The sequence below is a fragment of the Hemibagrus wyckioides genome, linkage group LG18 (assembly GCF_019097595.1).
Source record: "Hemibagrus wyckioides isolate EC202008001 linkage group LG18, SWU_Hwy_1.0, whole genome shotgun sequence".
Lineage (NCBI taxonomy): Eukaryota > Metazoa > Chordata > Actinopteri > Siluriformes > Bagridae > Hemibagrus > Hemibagrus wyckioides.
Window position 1 is genome coordinate 721,933 of NC_080727.1, and position 24,832 is coordinate 746,764.

At 42.3% G+C, this 24,832-nt stretch overlaps 1 protein-coding gene across 1 annotated transcript; it reads left to right on the forward strand.

Moving 5' to 3' along the window:
* Positions 1–1,383: 1,383 nt before the first annotated feature.
* On the forward strand, positions 1,384–7,051 carry poglut3 (protein O-glucosyltransferase 3). The gene is made up of 8 exons (XM_058414698.1): positions 1,384–1,663; positions 3,447–3,644; positions 4,125–4,405; positions 4,509–4,725; positions 4,819–5,015; positions 5,127–5,321; positions 5,498–5,602; positions 5,917–7,051. The coding sequence occupies exons 1-8, from the start codon at positions 1,420–1,422 to the stop codon at positions 6,046–6,048; spliced, it is 1,569 nt and encodes a 522-aa protein (XP_058270681.1). The 5' UTR covers positions 1,384–1,419; the 3' UTR covers positions 6,049–7,051.
* Positions 7,052–24,832: the final 17,781 nt, after the last annotated feature.

Genomic DNA, 24,832 nt, shown 5'->3' on the forward strand with positions numbered 1-24,832 from the left:
TTTCAACTCTTCTCCTGTGATCGCTGTGTCTTTGTGAGGAATCATGTGGTGATACAGCGCTCTGGTTCTGAAGCTCAGAGTGGAACTGGTCACCTCATCTGGGTCAGTACAACACACACTGTCCTTTACCTGAGGCACTAAACCTGCTGTACTGACCAGAGAGAATGTCCACTACGTAGTGCACTAATTAGGGAGGAGTTTTATAAATTATATGTATTTACAGCAATATAAAATTGATAGTAATAATATTTCTGATAATATATGCAGAGATTTACAGTGGAACCTTTGATTGCGAGCATAATACATTCAGGAAAAGTGTTCGTGATCCAATAAACTCGTATAGCAAAGGGAATTTTTCCATTGGAAATAATGTGAAGTCGGATGATCTGTTCCACACACCCAAAAGTATTCATATAAAATAATTTTTAATGGTATTTTATATACAAATTATTGTCCCTAATATCTGAAACAAATAAAATTGATTAATATACTTCTAGCGTAATCATCTCCTGCTTCCTACCACCTTCCTTTTCCGGATTTTTCTTTACTGGGGCCATTGTTGCAGTCACTACCCTTGGACGCATATGAAAAAGTTTTACACACACACACACACACACACACACACACACACACACACACACACACATACATGTAGTTACAATGCTATAGTAAACAGTACGCTCGCGCAGATGTTGCCTGTATGAGAGATTCACACTGACTGAGGACGAGTACACGGGAACCTTACCCGTGAGCTCCCACTGAGTGTGATGGTCATGGTGTGATGGTCATGGTGTGATGGTCATGGCTTGATGGTCATGGTGTAATGGTCATGGTGTGATGGTCGTCTTGCGAGTTATCGCTCGTTAACCAAGTTAAATTTTATTACAAATTTTTGCTCGTCTCGTAAAGCACGTCACAATCCAGGGTTCCACTGTATTTACTTATCTTATACTGGAGCATCAGAACATTGCTGATATCCCACAATGCACTGCAGTACTAAGATTTGCTCACTTGCTAACTTAGATAACAATCATAGACTGTTCAAAATAAAACAAATCACTAAATAATAATAATAATAATAATAATAATAATAATAATAATAACATGAAGCACTCATATCCCAGATCAGCAGAATATTTCCAGTAGAATACACTGCTCTTATGTGTTGTGTGAAGAGTTCAGGGTTTATTAAGATCAGTGAAAGATGGATTACTAAAATCCAGTTAAAGAAAGAGTTTGTATTTTACAGAAGCAGAAGTGACCACAGCGCGCGCTGCATGTCCGAGTGTTTTAGTGTCAACAGATTATTACTGTGTTATCCACACCTCCGGTGCTGTAGGCGGCGTTAAAACGCCTTGATGTTGCTTCTCGAGTCAAAGAATAAGAAAGTTCCCGTATGAAAACGCGGAAACAGCAGAGATGCTGCAGAGAAACTGTTTAAAAACTTTATTCCGTGCACAACACGCGTTATTAACGCTTTATATCGCTTCAGTTCTCATCAGTCAGGGAGACCCGGGGCTCTGTCAGGAGGAGAAAGCTCCAATTAGTCCACAAAGATGTATAGTTTGGGGAGCGGGACTGGATCCGCGCGTGGTGCTTCCGGTGCGTTATTTCTACATCCAGGCGGTGAATAAAGACGGAGAAAACATCACCGAGTCTCCGGGTGAGGAGATTTAACAACTCTACACTACTCTACACAACTCTAAACTACTTTAAATAACTCTACACTACTCTAAATAACTACACACAACTCTAAACTACTTTAAATAACTCTACACTACTCTAAATAACTACACACAACTCTAAACTACTTTAAATAACTCTACACAACTCTAAACTACTCTACACAACTCTAAATAACGACACACAAGTCTAAACTACTCTAAATAACTCTACACTACTCTAAACTACTTTAAATAACTCTACACTACTCTAAATAACTACACACAACTCTAAACTACTTTAAATAACTCTACACTACTCTAAATAACTACACACAACTCTAAACTACTTTAAATAACTCTACACAACTCTAAACTACTCTACACAACTCTAAATAACTACACACAAGTCTAAACTACTCTAAATAACTCTACACTACTCTAAACTACTCTAAACTACTTTAAATAACTCTACACTACTCTAAATAACTACACACAAGTCTAAACTACTCTAAATAACTCTACACTACTCTACACAACTCTAAATAACTCTACACAACTCTAAATAACTCTACACAACTCTAAATAACTCTACACAACTCTACACAACTCTAAACTACTCTAAATAACTCTACACAACTCTAAATAACTCTGCACAACTCTAAATACCTCTACACAACTCTACACAACTCTAAATAACTCTACACTACTCTACACAACTCTAAATACCTCTACACAACTTTAAACTACTTTAAATAACTCTACACTACTCTAAATAACTACACACAACTCTAAACTACTTTAAATAACTCTACACTGCTCTAAATAACTACACACAACTCTAAACTACTTTAAATAACTCTACACAACTCTAAACTACTCTACACAACTCTAAATAACTACACACAAGTCTAAACTACTTTAAATAACTCTACACAACTCTAAATAACTCTACACTACTCTAAATAACTACACACAAGTCTAAACTACTCTAAATAACTCTACACTACTCTACACAACTCTAAATAACTCTACACTACTCTAAATAACTACACACAAGTCTAAACTACTCTAAATAACTCTACACTACTCTACACAACTCTAAATAACTCTACACAACTCTAAATAACTCTACACAACTCTAAATAACTCTACACTACTCTACACAACTCTAAACTACTCTAAATAACTCTACACAACTCTAAATAACTCTGCACAACTCTAAATACCTCTACACAACTCTAAATAACTCTACACTACTCTACACAACTCTAAATAACTCTACACTACTCTACACAACTCTAAATAACTCTACACAACTCTAAATACCTCTACACAACTTTAAACTACTTTAAATAACTCTACACAATTCTAATTAACTCTACACTACTCTGAATAACTCTACACTACTCTGAATAATTCTACACTACTCTACACAACTCTAAACTACTTTAAATAACTCTACACTACTCTAAATAACTCTACACTACTCTACACTACTCTAAATAACTCTACACTACTCTAAATAACTCTACACTACTCTACACTACTCTAAATAACTCTACACTACTCTAAATAACTCTACACTACTCTAAACACCAACATGAATTTATTTATCTGTAAAATTATTCACTTTTATTCTATGATTTTTTGATTAGTGTGTAACGAGCAAGTTAACTCTAAATCTTACTTTTTATTAAAATAAATTCATATATTATTTATCCTATATATATATATATATATATATGTGTGTGTGTGTGTGTGTGTGTGTGTGTATATATACAGGTAGAGACTCGTTCCAGGTGAGTGTGAGCGCTGTCTCGGGGCAGGAGCGAGTGCGTGTTCACGTTCCTGCCCCTCTTGACCGGAGCGACGGCTCCTTCCTGGTGAGGTTCCGGCTTTACTCCAGTGTGGTGACCGGTCTGAAGGTGGAGGTGTTTCACAAACACACACCTGTGGCTCAGTCTCCATACACACTGACAGGTGTGTGTGACACGCTAACACTTCACACTGCTGTAAAATATCACGTGTGTGTGATCTCAATCCTGAATGTGTGCGACTGACCCGAGACTGGCCTGGGGGGTGTGGCCTAGTATGCTAATAATCAGTTGGAATGACGGACAGCTCTCTCCAAAACTCTGAGACTTTATTTATTTGTGTTTAACTTTTTTTGTTTGTGTTAGCATTAATTTATTTCATGCTTGCTTGTATATTTGCCTATTTTGTTTTAATTTATTTCACCTTATTTACTTATTTATAAATAAAACCTGTGTGGAAGGAATGAAATCTGCCATTTGAATGTGGGTGGAGCTTACAGAGCTTATATTTTTCCCATGGTAAACCCCGCCCACTTAACATTAAAAAAGGGAAACATTGTGGTGATGATCATGTGGTTGTTCAGGAGTGGTGCATTATTATGATTATTATTATTATATACCCCTGTGGCCCCGCCCCCTGCTGCAGGAGCGGTGTATCATGAGGACTGTGACTGTCCTGATGATGACGCTGAGGCGTGGCTGAGTGTGCTGAAGTGTCCGAGGGTAGATCCTCAGGTGGAGCAGGATTTCAGCGCTTTTCCTTCCATTGACCTGCAGCGAGTGAGACAGGAAGTTCCCTTGCGCTTCACGAACCGAGGGGTCATTCACTACGCCATCATCAACAACCAGCTGCACCGCCGCACACTTGGGAAATACACCGACTTCAAGATGTTCTCAGACGAGATGCTGCTTTCACTCACACGCAAAGTGAGAAGTTCATTCACTTTATAATAAACGTTATTTCACATCGTAACAGACAGACTTCTGTCCTGCGCCTCTTCTGATTGGTTTTCTGTAAATCTCCTTACAGGTCCGCGTGCCTGACGTCGAGTTCTTCATTAATGTTGGTGACTGGCCGTTAGAGACGCGCAAAGTTTCTGATGTTCCTGGACCAGTTCCCATAATCTCATGGTGCGGCTCAAAGGACACACGTGATATCATCCTGCCCACTTATGACATCACTCACTCCACCTTAGAGACGATGAGGGGAGTGTCCAACGACCTGCTGTCTGTCCAGGGAAATACAGGTGTGTGTGTGTGTGTGTTTGCTGTTGATTTAGTGTTTAGTGCATTAGCAGCTGTGTGTTAATGGCAGCTCATTAAGCCGTGTGCTCGTGCAGGTCCTGTGTGGAGGAATAAAACGGATCGAGCATTTTTCCGAGGCAGAGACAGTCGTGAGGAGAGATTAAACCTCGTCTCTATGTCCAAAAAAAATCCCGAGCTGCTGGACGCCGGGATCACGGCTTTCTTCTTCTTCCGTGAACGAGAGAAAGATCTCGGCAAAACGCCTCTAGTCGGCTTCTTCGACTTCTTTAAGGTGAAAATGACTAAAAAATAAAGAATATAAAACAAAAAAGAAACATCAATATTCAGAACTAAAGCAATTATACAGTACAGAGAGAATTATACTGTGTGTGTGTGTGTTCAGTATAAGTACCAGGTGAACATGGACGGGACCGTAGCTGCGTACAGGTTTCCCTACCTGATGTTGGGGAACAGTGTGGTAATGAAGCAGGACTCTCCTTATTACGAACACTTCTACACACACCTGAGGCCCGGGCGCCATTACTTACGGATCAGGAGAGATCTGTCTGATCTGATTGAGAAAATCCAGTGGGCAAAGGTGAGAATTTAATGAGTAATCGACTATGTGTGTGTGTGTGTGTGTGTGTGTGTGTGTGTGTGTGTGAGTAAAGCTTGAAAGTACAGAAGCAGAAGCTTCTCCTGACTCACCTGAGACAACACCTGGCCACGCCCCTCCCCCTTGTGTGTGTGTGTGTGTGTGTGTGTGTAAAACAGGAGAATGATGGTGAAGTGGAGGCTGTAGCGAGGGCGGGGCAGGCGCTGGTCAGAGAACTGCTACAACCTCACAGACTCTACTGTAATTACTACATGGTGCTAAAGGTAACACTACTGTTATTACTACTGATATTACTACCACTACTAGCTAATAATAATAATGACAGAGTACTCCAGAGGATTATAGAGTAAAGTCACCTGACCCACAGCTGTACAGTTATGTAAACCTTCTCTGAGGTTCTCCTTCTCTGAGATTCTCCTTCTCTGAGGTTCTCCTTCTCTGAGGTTCTCCTCTCTCAGGTGTCCTGCTCAGTGTTTCAGAGAAAGTTGGGTGTTAAAGCTGTAAATGAATTCAGATGGAGTTTGAGAACAGAGTGGACATTACTGTGTTTATTGTTGTTGTTGTTTCTGTGTTTCAGTCATATGCAGACCGACAAGTGGGTAAACCTGCTGTCCATCCTGATATGGAGCGAGTGAGACAGCCGTCTGACCACAGCGCAGCGTGCGACTGCCACAGGAGGACACGGGATCGGCCGAGCGACGAGCTCTGACAGACGAGGAGCGCTGAAAACATCAAACCTTTCTACCTGCCACTGTGGGCGTGTCCCAAACCACACCCCCATGTTTACTGCGTAGGCCACACAAACACTTTCACCTGCAGCTGAGGGTAAAGACACCTCGGCTGTGTCTCATTCAGCAGTGAGGGACTCGCACTGTGCTGCCTGTGAAGGAGGGACCAGTTAGTGTTCTGTATGTCCTGATAATACAGTGGATAAATCAGTCATCATTTTATATCGATAACACACACGCGCGCACACACACACACACACACACACACACAATGATTATATTTTCTAAGTGAAGATGCTTTTAGTGTATTATATTTTCTCAAAGAGAATCCAAGCCTGGCTTTTAAGCTGATTGTTTACTGTCCTGTACTGTAACAGCAACATGAGCAAATTGTGTGTGTGCGTGTGTGTGTGTGCGCGAGTGTGTGTGTGCATGTGTGTGCGTGTGTGTGAGAGAGAAAGAGTTTTATGTGTATTGTTTACATTTCACAAAAGAGCTGCTAAGATTTGTCACCTCAGATCCTTCAAGTGAATAAAACGATTTATTTCATGATTCTTTTTTGATTTAATCTTCATGAGATCTTCATGATCCTCTGTTCTTCCTCTTTACCGTGTGTCCGAGAGTTTCTGTTCTCTGTCCACTTGAGTGACCGTGTGTTCTGTGTGTTAGACTGAATGGACTGCAGATTATCGTGGTTTAAACAGGTATAAAGCTCCATGTTTGATATTTGAAAAATAAGGTGAAGATGAAGAGAGACAGGTTGTCGTCTGTTCTGCCCAAGAGAACTGCAGGGACAGTGTGAAGAAATCTAGCTGTCTGTGTGTTGTGTGTAATGTAGTATTGTGTGTAGTGTTGTGTAGTGTTGTAGTGTGTAGTTTTGTGTGCTGTGTGTGTAGTGTTGTGTGTGGTGGTGTGTTGTGTGTAGTGCAGTATTGTGTAGTGTTGTGTTTTGTGTATTGTTGTGTGTAGTATTGTGTGTAGTGTTGTGTGTAGTGTGGTGGTGTGTTGTGTGTGGTGTGTTGTGTGTAGTGGTGTGTAGTGTTGTGTGTAGTATTGGGTAGTGTGGTGTGTAGTGTTGTGTGTGTGTGTGTGTGTGTGTGTGTAGTATTGTGTAGTATTGTGTTGTGTGTGGTGTGGTGTATAGTGTTGTGTTGTCTGTAGTGTGGTGTGTAGTGTTGTGTGTAGTATTGTGTTGTGTTGTGTAGTGTGTAATATTGTGTAGTATTGTGTAGTGTTGTTGTGTGTAATGTGTTGTGTGTGTAGTGTTCTGTGTAGTGTTGTGTTGTGTGCAGTGTGGTGGTGTGTTGTGTGTAGTATTGGGTAGTGTGGTGTGTAGTGTTGTGTGTAGTATGTAGTGTTGTGTGTGTGTTGGCGTGTGTAGTGTTGTGTGTGTGTTGGCGTGTGTAGTGTTGTGTGTAGTATTGTGTATTGTTTTGTGGTGTGTTGTGTTGTGTGTAGTATTGTGTAGTGATGTGTGTACTATTGTGTTGTGTAGTGTGTAATTTTGTGTAGTATTGTGTAGTGTTGTGTGTAGTGTTGTGTTGTGTGTAATGTTGAGTTGTGTGTGTGTGTGTAGTGTTGTGTTGTGTGTAATGTGGTGGTGTGTTGTGTGTAGTGTTGTGTGGTGGTGTGTTGTGTGTAATGTGTTGTGTTGGGTGTGGTGTGTAGTGCAGTGTGGTGTGTAGTGTTGTGTGTAGTATTGGGTAGTGTGGTGGTGTGTTGTGTGTAGTGTATAGTGTGGTGGTGTGTAGTGTATAGTGTGGTGGTGTGTAGTGTGGTGGTGTGTTGTGTGTAGTGTTGTGTGTAGTGTGGTTGTGTGTAGTGTTGTGTTGTGTGTATTGTGTGTAGTGTTGTGTGTTGTGTAGTGTGGTGTGTAGTGTTGTGTGGTGTGTAGTGTTGTGTAGTATTGTGTAGTGTTGTGTGTAGTATTGTGTTGTGTAGTGTGTAATATTGTGTAGTATTATGTAGTGTTGTAGTGTGTTGTGTGCAGTGTTGTGTGTAGTATTGGGTAGTGTGGTGTGTAGTGTTGTGTGTAGTATGTAGTGTTGTGTGTGTGTTGGCGTGTGTAGTGTTGTGTGTGTGTGTTGGCATGTGTAGTGTTGTGTGTAGTATTGTGTAGTGTTGTGTGTACTATTGTGTTGTGTAGTGTGTAATATTGTGTAGTATTGTGTAGTGTTGTGTTGTGTGTAATGTGGTAGTGTGTTGTGTGTAGTGTTGTGTGGTGGTGTGTTGTGTGTAATGTGTTGTGTGTGGTGTGTAGTGTTGTGTGGTGGTGTGTTGTGTGTAATGTGTTGTGTGTGGTGTGTAGTGCAGTGTGGTGTGTAGTGTTGTGTGTAGTATTGGGTAGTGTGGTGTGTAGTGTTGTGTGTAGTGTGGTGTTGTGGTGTGTGTAGTGTAGTGTGGTGGTGTGTTGTGTGTAGTGTATAGTGTGGTGGTGTGTAGTGTGGTTGTGTGTAGTGTTGTGTATAGTGTGGTGGTGTGTTGTGTGTAGTGTGGTGGTGTGTTGTGTGTAGTGCAGTGTGGTGTGTAGTGTTGTGTGTAGTATTGGGTAGTGTGGTGTGTAGTGTTGTGTGTAGTGTGGTGTTGTGTGTAGTGTAGTGTGGTGGTGTGTTGTGTGTAGTGTAGTGTTGTGTGTAGTGTGGTGGTGTGTTGTGTGTTGTGTTGTGTGTAGTGTTGTGTGTAGTGTGGTGGTGTGTTGTGTGTAGTGTGGTGGTGTGTTGTGTGTAGTGTTGTGTGTAGTGTGGTGGTGTGTTGTGTGTAGTGTTGTGTGTAGTGTGGTGGTGTGTTGTGTGTAGTGTAGTGTGTAGTGTCGTGTTGTGTGTTGAGTGTAGTTTTGTGTTGTGTGTAGTGTGGTAGTCTGTTGTGTGTAGTGTTGTGTGTAGTGTGGTGGTGTGTTGTGTGTAGTGTAGTGTGTAGTGTCGTGTTGTGTGTTGAGTGTAGTTTTGTGTTGTGTGTAGTGTGGTAGTCTGTTGTGTGTAGTGTTGTGTGTAGTGTGGTGGTGTGTTGTGTGTAGTGTTGTGTATAGTGTGGTGTTGTGTTGTGTGTAGTGTGGTGGTGTGTTGTGTGTAGTGTTGTGTGTAGTGTGGTGGTGTGTTGTGTGTAGTGTTGTGTGTAGTGTGGTGGTGTGTTGTGTGTAGTGTTGTGTGTAGTGTGGTGGTGTGTTGTGTGTAGTGTGGTGGTGTGTTGTGTGTAGTGTGTAGTGTGGTGTTGTGTGGTGGTGTGTAGTGTGGTGGTGTGTTGTGTGTAGTGTAGTGTGTAGTGTGGTGTTGTGTGGTGGTGTGTTGTGTGTAGTGTGGTGGTGTGTTGTGTGTAGTGTGGTGGTGTGTTGTGTGTAGTGTGGTGTTGTGTTGTGTGTAGTGTGGTGGTGTGTGGTGGTGTGTTGTGTGTAGTGTGGTGGTGTGTTGTGTGTAGTGTTGTGTATAGTGTGGTGGTGTGTTGTGTGTAGTGCAGTGTGGTGTGTAGTGCAGTGTGGTGTGTAGTGTTGTGTGTAGTGTTGTGTTGTGTGTAGTGTAGTGTGGTGGTGTGTTGTGTATAGTGTGGTGGTGTATAGTGTGGTGGTGTGTTGTGTGTAGTGTGGTGGTGTGTTGTGTGGTTGTGTGTAGTGTGTAGTGTGGTGGTGTGTTGTGTGTAGTGTTGTGTTGTGTGTAGTGTTGTGTATAGTGTGGTGGTGTGTTGTGTGTAGTGTAGTGTTGTGTGTAGTGTGGTGGTGTGTTGTGTGTAGTGTTGTGTGTAGTGTGGTGGTGTGTTGTGTGTAGTGTTGTGTATAGTGTGGTGTTGTGTTGTGTGTAGTGTAGTGTCTAGTGTTGTGTGTTGAGTGTAGTTTTGTGTTGTGTGTAGTGTGGTAGTCTGTTGTGTGTAGTCTTGTGTGTAGTGTGGTGGTGTGTTGTGTGTAGTGTTGTGTGTACTGTGGTGGTGTGTTGTGTGTAGTGTTGTGTATAGTGTGGTGTTGTGTTGTGTGTAGTGTGGTGGTGTGTAGTGTGGTTGTGTGGTGGTGTGTTGTGTGTAGTGTTGTGTGTAGTGTGGTTGTGTGGTGGTGTGTAGTGTGGTGGTGTGTTGTGTGTTGTGTGTAGTGTGGTGGTGTGTTGTGTGTAGTGTGTAGTGTGGTGTTGTGTGGTGGTGTGTTGTGTGTAGTGTGGTGGTGTGTTGTGTGTAGTGTAGTGTGGTGTGTGGTGGTGTGTTGTGTGTAGTGTTGTGTGTAGTGTGGTTGTGTGGTGGTGTGTAGTGTGGTGGTGTGTTGTGTGTTGTGTGTAGTGTGGTGGTGTGTTGTGTGTAGTGTGTAGTGTGGTGTTGTGTGGTGGTGTGTTGTGTGTAGTGTGGTGGTGTGTTGTGTGTAGTGTAGTGTGGTGTGTGGTGGTGTGTTGTGTGGTGGTGTGTTGTGTGTAGTGTGGTGGTGTGTAGTGTAGTGTGTAGTGTGGTGTTGTGTGGTGGTGTGTTGTGTGGTTGTGTGTAGTGTGTAGTGTGGTGGTGTGTTGTGTGTAGTGCAGTGTGGTGTGTAGTGTTGTGTGTAGTATTGGGTAGTGTGGTGTGTAGTGTTGTGTGTAGTGTGGTGTTGTGTAGTGTGTAGTGTTGTGTGTAGTGTGGTGGTGTGTTGTGTGTAGTGTGGTGGTGTGTTGTGTGTAGTGTTGTGTGTAGTGTCTAGTGTTGTGTGTTGAGTGTAGTTTTGTGTTGTGTGTAGTGTGGTGGTGTGTTGTGTGTAGTGTTGTGTATAGTGTGGTGTTGTGTTGTGTGTAGTGTGGTGGTGTGTTGTGTGTAGTGTTGTGTGTAGTGTGGTGGTGTGTTGTGTGTAGTGTGGTGGTGTGTTGTGTGTAGTGTGGTTGTGTGTAGTGTGGTGGTGTGTTGTGTGTAGTGTTGTGTGTAGTGTGGTTGTGTTGTGTGTAGTGTGGTGGTGTGTTGTGTGGTGGTGTGTTGTGTGTAGTGTGGTGGTGTGTTGTGTATAGTGTGGTGGTGTGTTGTGTGTAGTGTTGTGTGTAGTGTGGTGGTGTGTTGTGTGTAGTGCAGTGTGGTGTGTAGTGTTGTGTGTAGTATTGGGTAGTGTGGTGTGTAGTGTTGTGTGTAGTGTGGTGTTGTGTTGTGTGTAGTGTGGTGGTGTGTTGTGTGTAGTGTGGTGGTGTGTTGTGTGTAGTGTAGTGGCGTGTTGTGTGTAGTGTTGTGTGTAGTGTCTAGTGTTGTGTGTTGAGTGTAGTTTTGTGTTGTGTGTAGTGTGGTGGTCTGTTGTGTGTAGTGTTGTGTGTAGTGTGGTGGTGTGTTGTGTGTAGTGTGGTGGTGTGTTGTGTGTAGTGTTGTGTGTAGTGTGGTGGTGTGTTGTGTGTAGTGTTGTGTGTAGTGTGGTGGTGTGTTGTGTGTAGTGTTGTGTGTAGTGTGGTGGTGTGTTGTGTGTAGTGTTGTGTGTAGTGTGGTTGTGTGGTGGTGTGTTGTGTAGTGTGGTGTTGTGTGGTGTGTAGTGTAGTGTGGTGGTGTGTTGTGTGTAGTGTGGTGGTGTGTTGTGTGTAGTGTGGTGTTGTGTAGTGTAGTGTGTAGTGTGGTGTTGTGTGGTGGTGTTGTGTGGTGGTGTGTTGTGTGTAGTGTGGTGGTGTGTTGTGTGTAGTGTGGTGGTGTGTAGTGTGTAGTGTGGTGTTGTGTGGTGGTGTGTTGTGTGTAGTGTGGTGGTGTGTTGTGTGGTGGTGTGTTGTGTGTAATGTGGTGGTGTGTTGTGTGTAGTGTAGTGTGGTGTTGTGTGGTGGTGTGTTGTGTGTAGTGTGGTGGTGTGTAGTGTGGTGTTGTGTGGTGTGTAGTGTAGTGTGGTGGTGTGTAGTGTAGTGTGGTGGTGTGTTGTGTGTATTGTAGTGTGATGTTGTGCGTTGTGTTGTGTTGTGTGTAGTGTTGTGTTGTGTGTAGTGTTGTGTGTAGTGTAGTGTTTTGTGTTGTGTGTAGTGTGTTGTGTGTAGTGTTGTGTGTAGTGTTGTGTAGTGTTGTGTGTAGTGTTGTGTAGTGTGAGTCTGTGAGGTGGACAGCAGTGCAGAGATCAGGACATGTGTTAGTACACTTACAGGTGATGTAATGAAGGGAGCGTTCCCATGGCGACAGGATCCAAGTCTTCTTTTTCTACGGATTTGACTTTGACATTCTCCTTTTCCTCTTTCTCTTCCATTTTCTCTTTTCCCTCCTCTCCCTTTATTATACCTCTCTCTCTCTCTCTCTCTCTCTCTCTCTCTCTCTTCATTATAGATTCTGCTGAACAGACTGCAGTGTGTTTCGTCTCCTTCAGCTGTAATGTGGTGTGTGTTATGGTGTGTGTGTGTGTGTGTTATGGTGTGTGTGTGTGTGTTATGGTGTGTGTGTGTGTTATGGTGTGTGTGTGTGTTATGGTGTGTGTGTGTGTTATGGTGTGTGTGTGTGTGTGTTATGGTGTGTGTGTGTGTGTGTGTGTGTTATGGTGTGTGTGTGTGTTATGGTGTGTGTTATGGTGTGTGTGTTATGGTGTGTGTTAGGAAACAGAGCAGTAGTGTTTTATACACACTGTCATGTGAACACGCCCCTCATCAGGACGTCTCTCCACTCCGGCTGCTTCAGCCGAACTTCTCCTTGTCTGACGTCTGACTCTGAGGTTTCTGAAGGAGAGAGCCGAGATGTCTTTGATTCAATCTGATTAAAGCTGATTGGATGGCGGGTCCAGGTAGGAGAGGGGCGGGTCCGGTGATGAGAATGAGCAGCGTCACTCTGTCATGGACCTACCAGCATAATGTGATCACATAAAGCTCATAACCTACAATATGTATATGCATGAATATGTAAATTAGGGAACGGCCTGTGACCTCAGTCCATAACAGCCTAACATTGTTGACTTGTTACCATGACAACCACCAACTGAACATGGTTAACATTAGCCAAGTTAGCTAACTAGTATCACACAGAGGTTCTGTGGTAGGAGCTGGGATCTTTTCTAACCATGAAAGTACATTGATGGTAAATATTGATTGCTTTGGGGTCAGAGTGGTGCAGCGAGAGACTGATAACCAATGAGAGAAGAAGTGAGCTATGTTTGTTTCTAAAGATTTCCATGAGAAGTTCTGTTAGGTCTCAAAATCCAGGATATGGTTTGGTCTGGTGTCTGATTCCTGAGTAATAATCTGAAAATCTGCTTAAAATCGGCTTTTTTAACTTGAGGTCTGATGTTTTTAATAAATGACACAAAATCTAGTAAAACCTCTCTGTTGTGAAATCTGTGTTCTCTCACATTTACATCGGAAACACACGAGCAGGAACCATGCTAACGTCTGCAGCGCCGCTTTCCTCTCTGCTCCTTCCCCTGTAGGGGGCGGTGTTGCTTCACGGTCCTGCTCCGTTTCTGTGTGTTTAATCATGAAGCCTTTGAATTTTTATTTTATTTTTGTTCTCTCAGAAGCTGAAAGGGCTTTTTGATAAAGTGGCTGAAAAGACAGCGAGGAGCTCCTCGTGCTTCAGGAACGTGACGATGCTGTGTGAAATGGAGAAGTGGAAATTGTAACCTTCAGAGAGAGAGAGAGGTGGAGGTGCAGCAAGGATCTTTACACCTTCACATCATCAGTCTTCATCACAGTCTGCACAGCTTTATTATTAATATTATATAACTTCACATTTCTGATATTACACCATTCACAACTTCTAGATATTTATATAGAGACTTGTTTTTCTTTTCTGCTTTCTGTCTAATCTCCAGGTTTCCCTTCTACTGATCTTTATCTATATTTATCTCGACACTCTGTAGAAAAACCTCTGTACTCTATCAGACTCAGTCTTTTTCTATAGGATGTGTAAAATAAGAAGGCTGACAGCGCTCTCTCTCTCTCTCTCTCTCTCGCACACACACACACACTCAGGGTTTTTATTTAACAGTCTGCTGCAGTCACTGAAGCCGATCCTCACACATGCCTTGTTACACACAGCATATGGGAGAAAGTGATGGAGAGAAAGAAAGATAAAAAGGGACAGAAAGCATAGACAGATAGATAAAGATGGATGGATAGATGAAAAAAGTGCATGATCCCTCTGGAGTGTCAGGATGTCTACCTTACTCATAAAAACATGTTTTGATCTTCATTCTTGTTCATCATCAGACTTCAGGACTGCTTCACTTCTGAAACAGAACACGTGTGTGAGCGACGTCTTCACGTGCTTACAGGACTCCCGCAGACGAGGTCAGATTAGAGGTTTGGGGTGTGGAGACGCCACACCCTGGAAATAGAGACTTTCAGACATTAGAACAGATGTCATTAAAAATACTACTAAATCATTTCTAAAGAGCTGTGTGATCAAACTGAGAGGTTTCAGCAAAAATCAGAGAAAGTGTGGAGTGAAGGACCGACCAACCTGGACACCATGGAGGAAAAAAAAACAAAACCAACCCCCAGACTGCTGCACATCAATTTTTCCAAAAAAACCCCACACCAGAAAGCTTTGTCAGAAATGTGTACGGTTTTGTTTGGAGTCTGTGAAGCTGTGAAACATGGTGGTGGGTGTGTCATAGCAGTTGGTGGGTGTGTCATGTGTTGGTGGGTGTGTCATGTGTTGGTGGGTGTGTCATGGTGGTTGGTGGGTGTGTCATGTGGTGGTGGGTGTGTCATGGTGGTTGGTGGGTGTGTCATGTGGTGGTGGGTGGGTCATGGCAGTTGGTGGCTCATGGTGGTGGGTGTGTCATGGCGGTGGGTGGATCATGGCATGTGTGATGATAAATAAAACCAAACTAGTAAAAATGGTTATCTACTTCACACGACTCCACCTGTCTGTAAACTTATTTTAATGTTGGGGTTTACTGTGCAGCTGAATCACTCCGTGAACGAATCAGAATGAATCATTTAACTGAACAGAATCAAATGACTCATCATTAAAGAACTGAAAATTTCAACTTTAGTCTAAAACACAAGAACCAACATAAAAACACAAACATAACATAATAATCATTTAAATTCTAATTAATCAACATTAATATTTTATATTTCAAACAAACAAAGTGTTTTACAGCCAAAAAAAAATGAGAAATAATGGAACAAAAGGTCATCAAAAAGAGAAAATAGGCAAATAATAATAATAATAATACAATAAATTATAATGCAATTAAAATAGTTGTGAAAAAGAAAAACACTAATATAAAATACAATGAGAAAGATGTAGTTTAAAAAGAAAACATGAGTAATAAATAAAGATAACCGAGCAGTAATGTGTCATGAGGAAGGTAATAAACAGGTAATAAACACTGGCTCAGATCTATATGAAATGTCCTCTGTGTTTGTTCGACTCAGTGATGGATATGATGGATGGGATGGGATGTGATGGATGTGATATGATGGATGGGATGTGATGGATGTGATGGATGGGATGGGATGTGATGGATGTGATGTGATATGGATGTGATGGGATGGGATGGGATGGGATGTGATGTGATGGATGTGATGGATGGGATGTGATGGATGTGATGGATATGATGGAAGGGATGGGATGTGATGGATGTGATATGATGGATGTGATGGGATGGGATGGGATGTGATATGATGGATGTGATGGGATGGGATGTGATGGATGTGATATGATGGATGTGATATGATGGATGTGATGTGATGGATGTGATGGATATGATGGAAGGGATGGGATGTGATGGATGTGATATGATGGATGTGATGGGATGGGATGGGATGTGATATGATGGATGTGATGGGATGGGATGGGATGTGATGGATGTGATATGATGGATGTGATGTGATGGATGTGATATGATGGATGGGATGGGATGTGATGGATGTGATATGATGGATGTGATGGGATGGGATGTGATGGATGTGATATGATGGATATGATGGGATGGGATGTGATGGATGTGATATGATGGATGTGATGGGATGTGTTGGGATGTAATGGGATGTGATGGATGTGATATGATGGATGTGATGGGATGGGATGGGATGTGATGGATGTGATATGATGGATGTGATGGGATGGATGTGATGGGATGGGATATGATGGATGTGATGGGATGGGATGTGATGGATGTGATATGATGGATGGGATGTGATGGATGTGATATGATGGATGTGATATGATGGATGGGATGTGATGGGATGGGATGTGATGGATGTGATATGATGGATGGGATGGGATGGGATGTGATGGATGGGATGTGATGGGATGGGATGTGATGGATGTGATATGATGGATGTGATGGGATGGGATGTGATGGATGTGATATGATGGATGGGATGGGATGTGATGGATGTGATGGGATGGGATGGGATGGATGGGATGGGATGGGATGGGATGTGATGGGATGTGATGGATGTGATGGATGGGATGGGATGGGATGTGATATGATGGATGTGATGGGATGGGATGTGATGGATGTGATATGATGGATGGGATGGGATGTGATGGATGGGATGGGATGGGATGTGATGGGATGTGATGGATGTGATGGGATGTGATGGATGTGATGGGATGGGATGTGATGGATGTGATGGATGTGATATGATGGATGTGATGTGATGGGATGTGATGGATGTGATGGGATGGGATGTGATGGATGTGATATGATGGATGGGATGGGATGGGATGTGATGGATGTGATATGATGGATGTGATGTGATGGGATGTGATGGATGTGATGGGATGGGATGTGATGGATGTGATATGATGGATGTGATGGATGTGATGGGATGGGATGTGATGGATGTGATATGATGGATGTGATGGGATGGGATGTGATGGATGTGATGGGATAGGATGGGATGTGATGGATGTGATATGATGGATGTGATGGGATGTGATGTATGTGATATGATGGATGTGATGGGATGGGATGTGATGGATGTGATGGATGTGATATGATGGATGTGATGTGATGGGATGTGATGGATGTGATATGATGGATGTGATGGGATGTGATGGATGTGATATGATGGATGTGATATGATGGATGTGATATGATGGATGTGATGGGATGGGATGTGATGGATGTGATATGATGGATGTGATATGATGGATGGGATGGGATGTGATGTGATGGATGTGATATGATGGATGTGATGGATGTGATGGGATGTGATGGGATGTGATGGATGTGATATGATGGATGTGATGGATGTGATATGATGGATGTGATGGGATGGGATGTGATATGATGGATGTGATGGGATGGGATGTGATGGATGTGATGGATGTGATGGATGTGATATGATGGATGTGATGGGATGTGATGGGATGTGATGGATGTGATATGATGGATGTGATATGATGGATGTGATATGATGGATATGATGGGATGTGATGGGATGTGATGGATGTGATATGATGGATGGGATGGGATGTGATGGACGTGATATGATGGTTGTGATGGGATGTGATGGGATGGGATGTGATGGATGTGATGGGATGTGATGTGATGGGATGGGATGGGATGTGATGGGATGGGATGTGATGGATGTGATATGATGGATGTGATGGGATGTGATGGATGTGATATGATGGATGTGATGGATGTGATATGATGGATGTGATATGATGGGATGTGATATGATGGATGTGATGGGATGGGATGTGATGGATGTGATGGATGTGATATGATGGATGTGATGTGATGTGATGGATGTGATATGATGGATGTGATGGGATGTGATGGATGTGATGTGATGGATGTGATGGATGTGATATGATGGATGTGATGGGATGTGATGGGATGGGATGTGATGGATGTGATATGATGGATGTGATGGGATGTGATGTGATGGGATGGGATGTGATGGGATGTGATGGATGTGATATGATGGATGTGATGTGATGTGATGGATGTGATATGATGGATGTGATGGATGTGATATGATGGATGTGATATGATGGGATGTAATATGATGGATGGGATGGGATGTGATGGATGTGATGGATGTGATATGATGGATGTGATGGGATGGGATGTGATGGATGTGATATGATGGATGTGATATGATGGATGGGATGGGATGGGATGTGATGGATGTGATATGATGGATGTGATGTGATGGGATGTGATGGATGGGATGTGATGTGATGGGATGGGATGTGATGGATGTGATATGATGGATGTGATGGGATGTGATGTGATGTGATGTGATGTGATATGATGGATGTGATGGATGTGATATGATGGATGTGATATGATGGGATGTGATATGATGGATGTGATGGGATGGGATGTGATGGATGTGATATGATGGATGTGATGTGATGTGATGGATGTGATATGATGGATGTGATGGGATGTGATGGATGTGATATGATGGATGTGATGGGATGGGATGGGATGTGATGGATGTGATATGATGGATGTGATATGATGGATGGGATGGGATGGGATGGGATGTGATGGATGTGATATGATGGATGTGATGTGATGGGATGTGATGGATGGGATGTGATGTGATGGGATGGGATGTGATGGATGTGATATGATGGATGTGATGTGATGTGATGTGATGTGATGTGATGTGATGTGATATGATGGATGTGATGTGATGGGATGTGATGTGATGGGATGGGATGGGATGGGATGGGATGGATGTGATGTGATGGGATGGGATGTGATGGATGTGATATGATGGATGTGATGTGATGGGATGGGATGGGATGTGATGGATGTGATATGATGGATGGGATGTGATGGGATGGGATGGGATGTGATGGATGTGATATGATGGATGTGATGGGATATGATGTGATGTGAGGGATGGGATGGGATGTGATGGATAGAATGGGATGTGATGTGATGTGATGGATAGAATGGGATGTGATGTGATGTGATGGATAGAATGGGATGTGATATGATGGATGTGATGTGATGGGATGGGATGGATGTGATGGGATGGGATGGGATGGATGTGATGGATGTGATGGATGGGATGGGATGGGATGGGATGGGATGGATGTGATGGGATGGGATGTGATGGAATGGGATGGGATGGGATGTGATGGATGGAGTGATGGATCTCTGGCTCTGATTATTGTTGTGTTTCAGATCTTCAGAGAACATTACAGCTGTATTTTCTCTCCTCACTCCAGAGTATCATCTCCACATGTGCAGGTTTTGTCTTTCTATAAACGCAGCATGTTGCTGATGTCCATGTGAAGACAGCCTGTTGTACACTGATGCAACACGCAGTAATGTCGTACTGTCAGAGTCTCTGAAGGATAGTTGCAGTGAAAATGTTCCTTGTTTTGCTCCTGTCGAGTCTCCACGTGTTCCTGAGTCCTGACGCCTCCACTTCCAGGAGTTATTTTCATCCAAATCTGGTACTCATCTCAGTTTTTGTTGGAAAATAGTTAATTAGCTTGTATTTTTCTATAGTATTTCTTTAATTCAGACACACACACACACAGTGGGGGAGACAGCAGTGCTGGAGACTGCTGGTTTTTGTGGTTTTGAATTTTAAAGTGGTGAGATGTGATGTTGATGTTTGTTGTTTCTGCAGAAGTCGATGTTCCGTGTCGTGACTCCGAGTGATTTACCGTCACGTCTAAAGTAAAATAAAATTGTGGAGAATTCATTTTTCACACTGGATGAAAGCTAAAGTTCAGACTTCTCAGGTTTGTCCTTGATGGTTTGAATGTCATGAAGCTCCATTGATCTGGGAGTTTGTGCGATGACGGATGGTGACGGAGCTTCGGTTCTGATGGATTGCTGAAGATCAGAGAGAATTAACGTCGTGGCTGAAGAGAGCTGCTCGCTCAGCATCATCAGCCTTTTTAACTGTCAATATTAAACTTTAAATACAGCTGAGGATGGCATTGCGGACCCACGTCCGGCTATCTTTGCTGCCAGTGCGGAAAAGACGGAGCCGTGAGGTGACTCCATGCTCCAAGTCTGATACGAGTTCTTTTTAATGCTCTGGTCTGACTTTAACTGCTGACTCACTTCTGGAAATCAATGAGCTGTTTATACATGTACAGTGTCTCTAATGGAGGTAATTAAACGATTGAACGAATGAATAGTTTTTGCCCCGAGGTGTAACTCAGACGGAGTTTCGCCATTCTACAAAATCTCCTTCTATGGAAACTGATGAAGTGTTTAAAATAAATAAATAAATATATGTTGAAATAATTGAATAGATTAACAGATGAGACTCTTTGGCAAGGAGATATATTTTGTCTTCTGAGAAACTAGAACAGAATTGCTTTAATATTTAAGTCACTTCATCACCTGCATTTAAAATGTCATGTCATGAGTCTGACCCCGTCGTCTGTGGAAAACCTGAGGAAAACCACACAGTGAAGCTGTTGAACCCCCCCATTATCAGAGATGGTTTGTTCCAGTGTGACCTGGATGCTGTTCTTCACACATCTTTGTGTTTTTTATTCCAGAAGGTGGATGTTGTTGTGTTTGAACGACTCACTGTTTGATGACCATCTGGGTTTGTTTAGAATTTCTTTTTGTGTGATTTTACTTCACTCTCACACACACACACACACACACACACACGTCCACAGTCCAAGACTTGTTTTGTAATTTCATGGAAGAAAAATAAAGAAGTGAGTCACCAGTTCACAGATGATTGTGTGTTAAAGTGTCCATGTGAATCGTCCACTGCAGCAGCAGGAGGAGAGAGAGAGGGAGGGAGGGAGGGAGGGAGAGAGAGAGAGAGGGAGAGAGAGTAGAGAGAGAGTCAAACATGAAGAAGTAGAGCATCAGGGTTGGATTTCTCCGAGTTGTGAGCTCTTACTGGTTGTTCAGTTATTTTATCGTTGGTTCATTAGCTGAGAATCGAGTTCATGTCACTGCAGACGAGACGAGACGAGATGAGACGAGCTGCTCAGCTGGTAAAGACATGGAGTGTGGAGGTTTATAGCTGTAGCAAAAGCTCTAGGTATGAACTGGTGGAGTTTTTTACACTCCAGAGCTCACAGCTAACACGGCCTTCATGTGTTGCCATCAGAATGACCTCACTTCCTGTTTCTGAAATGATAATTACGAGGATATCGTTTTCACATGATTCACTGTCAGAGAGAACAGGATAAAAAGTTCCAGCTTTCATTCATACAGCTTTCTGTTTCTTTTATTTTGACATAAACTCATATTACTGTTTGTTATCTTGCTGAAGGTAATGGAGTTCTGGTCAAATGCTCTCATTTGTGTGGCATCAGAATGACCACTGATGTAGAAACTCTTCTGTCCTCCAACATGTTTAAAGTTTTAAGTGATGTGTTTCAGTGTCTGAGACTTTACAGCTTGAGGAGGCATTCATCTGTAACTTTGCTAGAGTGTGACTTCAGTTAAAGAGCAGAAGGGGTGGAGCCTTCAGAAGTTTCGAGTTTATCTGCTCTGATCTGTCATGTCTATTTAGTGTACACTTTATTGTAGTGTTTAATTTAAAGATGTTAGCATTGTCCTGAGCCTGAACATCTCGCTGCACAGTTTACATGATATCCATTTTTACTCACTCGGGGGCTGTGGAGGTAAAGCAAGATCTCTCCGCTAACTTTTTGGGACTTTAATAATCACTATGTGGAATATGAGCTGAGCTTCATGTGGCGCTTTTTCCCACAGAGAAGGAAAGAGAAGCTTATAAAGCTGAGAATGGGGCATACGGTATCTGAGGCCCTGGCTGTGTCCCGGTGTGATCTCATTAATTACTCAGTCTCATGTGGTCATGCCGCTCGGCTGGGCTTCCGCTGCTGCGCAGTGTCCCGCTGCTTGTTTTTCCACAGTGTCCGTGTTTTACTCTCTGGATAATATTCCACTCGTCTGTGTTGTTTACCCGTTCCGGCCCACGTTCCAGTTAATCTGCATAAAGTATCGGCCCCCCACTCTACACTAGCCAGACACCTGAACACACCATTCATTAAACACTGACATTAACACCAGCAGTAAACATGTGAGTGACATTAAACCTCGCACGGTCTTGTGCTGCACAGGGCTGGGTGGGGCAGAGTAGGGCTGGGTGGGGCAGGAATCCCCAGGTGGCATAAAACTATGAAGGCACAGGATATCAGGATGTCAATTACAGTAGATGGGTAAACAATAACACTGGGAATGCTGAGTAATGAAAAATTACACCATACATGAGAGAGAGAGAGAGAGACTGAGACTTTCTCACAGAGACAGACAGATACAGAGAGAGAGAGAGAGATGGAGAGAAAGACAGACTGTCTCACTCTCTCTGCCACACAAATGAGCACAGATGTAATTATAGATAGCGGTGAGTTTAATTAGACTCAGTTGGAGGAGAATAAAACAGACATTATCCCTGAATTGACGCAGTCTGTCTGTGGATCGGAGTTTCAGGATTTCACACACTCACACTTCCACGTTTTCTTTCACAAATAAATCCCATCTTCACGCCGTTAGAGCCGAGCGAGTCCATATTCACTGGAATAATTTCGCTGTTCCGGCTCGAACCCGTTATCGCTGATTAATGCTACGTTCTCACAAACTCTGCTTGCAAATCCGATTTATTTTTCATCTAAATGAGGAACTCAGGGAAACGCAGATGTAATGAGGTCTTGTGTTTTGCTCACAATTGAATAAAAAACATTGAGTTGACATTTTTATTCAGTTTAGACCTTCTCAGTGTCCTCGTAAATCATCATGCTCCTGAATAAACAGCGGAAAATCGATGACGCAGCAGCGGCTGTCTGTGGCGCTAATGGGAGCGCAAACCACGCTAGCAGCTAGCAAACAAAGCAGCACCGTGTCACTTTAACAGAGTTTTAAACACTTTTCAGAAAATCACTGAGTCATTACTGATCAGAGTCAGGAGTCTTATTCTATTGATGTTTTCAGAATGAATAAAAACGCTCTGTCCCAGGATGCATCAGAGCGTCACAAAATGGCCGCCATGTGCTCCACCACTTTCCCTCGTCACTCTGATTATTCCCACCAGCTTTCTGCTCCAGATTTATGAGCATCCTTCCTGAAGTTGTCCCTGTCCTTTGTGCTGTCTTTATTCTGGGTCAGTTGTTGTTTAGCTGTTGTGTTTTGTTTTGTTCACCTGCACTCGTGTCCGTCTCCACGGCAACGTCTGGATGGAAGCTCAATACTCAAACCTGTCATATAAAATCTCACAGGAACAAATCCAAGATGTTTTGCAGTGGAATTAATTTGGTAGCATTTTAAAATATTTTCAGCCAACGTGTTAACGAGATAACGAGCCGAGGCGAGGCGAGCCGGAGTTTATCGTTAGTGCCGCTTTGTGCTGTGTTCAGACTCCTAGAGTAACAGAGACAGACAGACGTGTGGCTAAATCAGGGGTGAAGAATAAAATGTGTGGAGAATAAAAAGCAGAGGAGAATGTGAAGGAGGAGAAATCAGACGACTAGAGAAAAGTTTCACCTGTCTAACTTTAAAAGCCTCTATCTATCTATCTATCTATCTATCTATCTATCTATCTATCTATCTATCTATCTATCTATCTATCTATCTATCTATCTATCTGTTTGTCTTTCTGTCTGTGTGTCTATCTATCTATCTATCTATCTATCTATCTATCTATCTATCTATCTATCTGTTTGTCTTTGTCTGTGTGTCTATCTATCTATCTATCTATCTGTTTGTCTTTCTGTCTGTGTGTCTATCTATCTATCTATCTATCTATCTATCTATCTATCTATCTATCTATCTATCTATCTATCTATCTATCTATCTATCTATCTGTCTGTTTGTCTTTCTGTCTGTGTGTCTATCTATCTATCTATCTATCTATCTATCTATCTATCTATCTATCTATCTATCTATCTATCTGTTTGTCTTTCTGTCTGTGTGTCTATCTATCTATCTATCTATCTATCTATCTATCTATCTATCTATCTATCTATCTATCTATCTATCTATCTATCTATCTGTTTGTCTTTCTGTCTGTGTGTCTATCTATCTATCTATCTATCTATCTATCTATCTATCTGTCTGTCTGTCTGTCTGTCTGTCAGTCTGAGAATAAAAACAGGAGTGTATCAGTAGATTTGTTCTGATTGATTGATTGATTGATTTCAGAATTGTTGATCATCCCAGCAGTAAAAGTCTCAGTTTTATTCCTCTGATTTCTGACTCATTACTTTGATCTAGATTAATAAACACATTTTACAAAGTAAATAAATAACACTTTATTTCTGGAAACATTTGTGAGGCCTGACAGTTTTGACTATCAGTATATTTTTAATGAACTCTGTCAGTGTATTTAATGTAATATAAAGCAAAATGTCAATAAAATAAAACTCAGGGCTTTTTTTCCTCCTAATAAAGAAAAAAAAGAACCAGCAGGAGTAAATTCCCCTGATAGAGAGAAACCTCGGCTGCTGTTATTTTCTCATTTTCTGGCCTGTAGTGAACTGAATTACTGCGAGAATAAATAATACATTTGTTTCTTTCTTTTCAGAGGAAAGTTAAACGGCTGAAAATGTAATTTCTCCCTGTGCTGGGACACAAACACACAGATTGTTTTTCTAATCAGTTCAAACTCCTCGTCCTTCACGTCACACTGCCTTCATGATTTATTATCACATTTATTAGCTTAATAAACTCCGGATCAGGACACACACACACACACACACCATGTATATATATATCAGTATGTGCATGAGGTAAACACTTATAAACATGTGTAAAAGTGTACTTGTAGTGTATGAGGTGGGTGGAGTTTGAAGTGGGTGGAGTTTGGTGTGGGTGGAGTTTGATGATTGGAGGTGGGAGGGGTTAGAGGTAGGAGGGGTGTGAGTGAGCTGGCACTCAGATGTTCCTCCTCTCAGGACTTGGCTCAGTTTGGTTGATGAAGTTTGGGTAACATCCTGCCACAGGGGAAAAGT

What these genes read in the sequence shown, in the direction of transcription:
- poglut3 (XM_058414698.1), top strand. Translation starts at nt 1,420, where the DNA reads ATGCTGCAGAGAAACTGTTTAAAAACTTTATTCCGTGCACAACACGCG. An exon ending in GTCTGTCCAGGGAAATACAG is followed by an intron (nt 4,726 to 4,818) that starts GTGTGTGTGTGT and finishes GTGCTCGTGCAG; the next exon opens with GTCCTGTGTGGAGGAATAAA. An exon ending in AGAAAATCCAGTGGGCAAAG is followed by an intron (nt 5,322 to 5,497) that starts GTGAGAATTTAA and finishes TGTGTAAAACAG; the next exon opens with GAGAATGATGGTGAAGTGGA.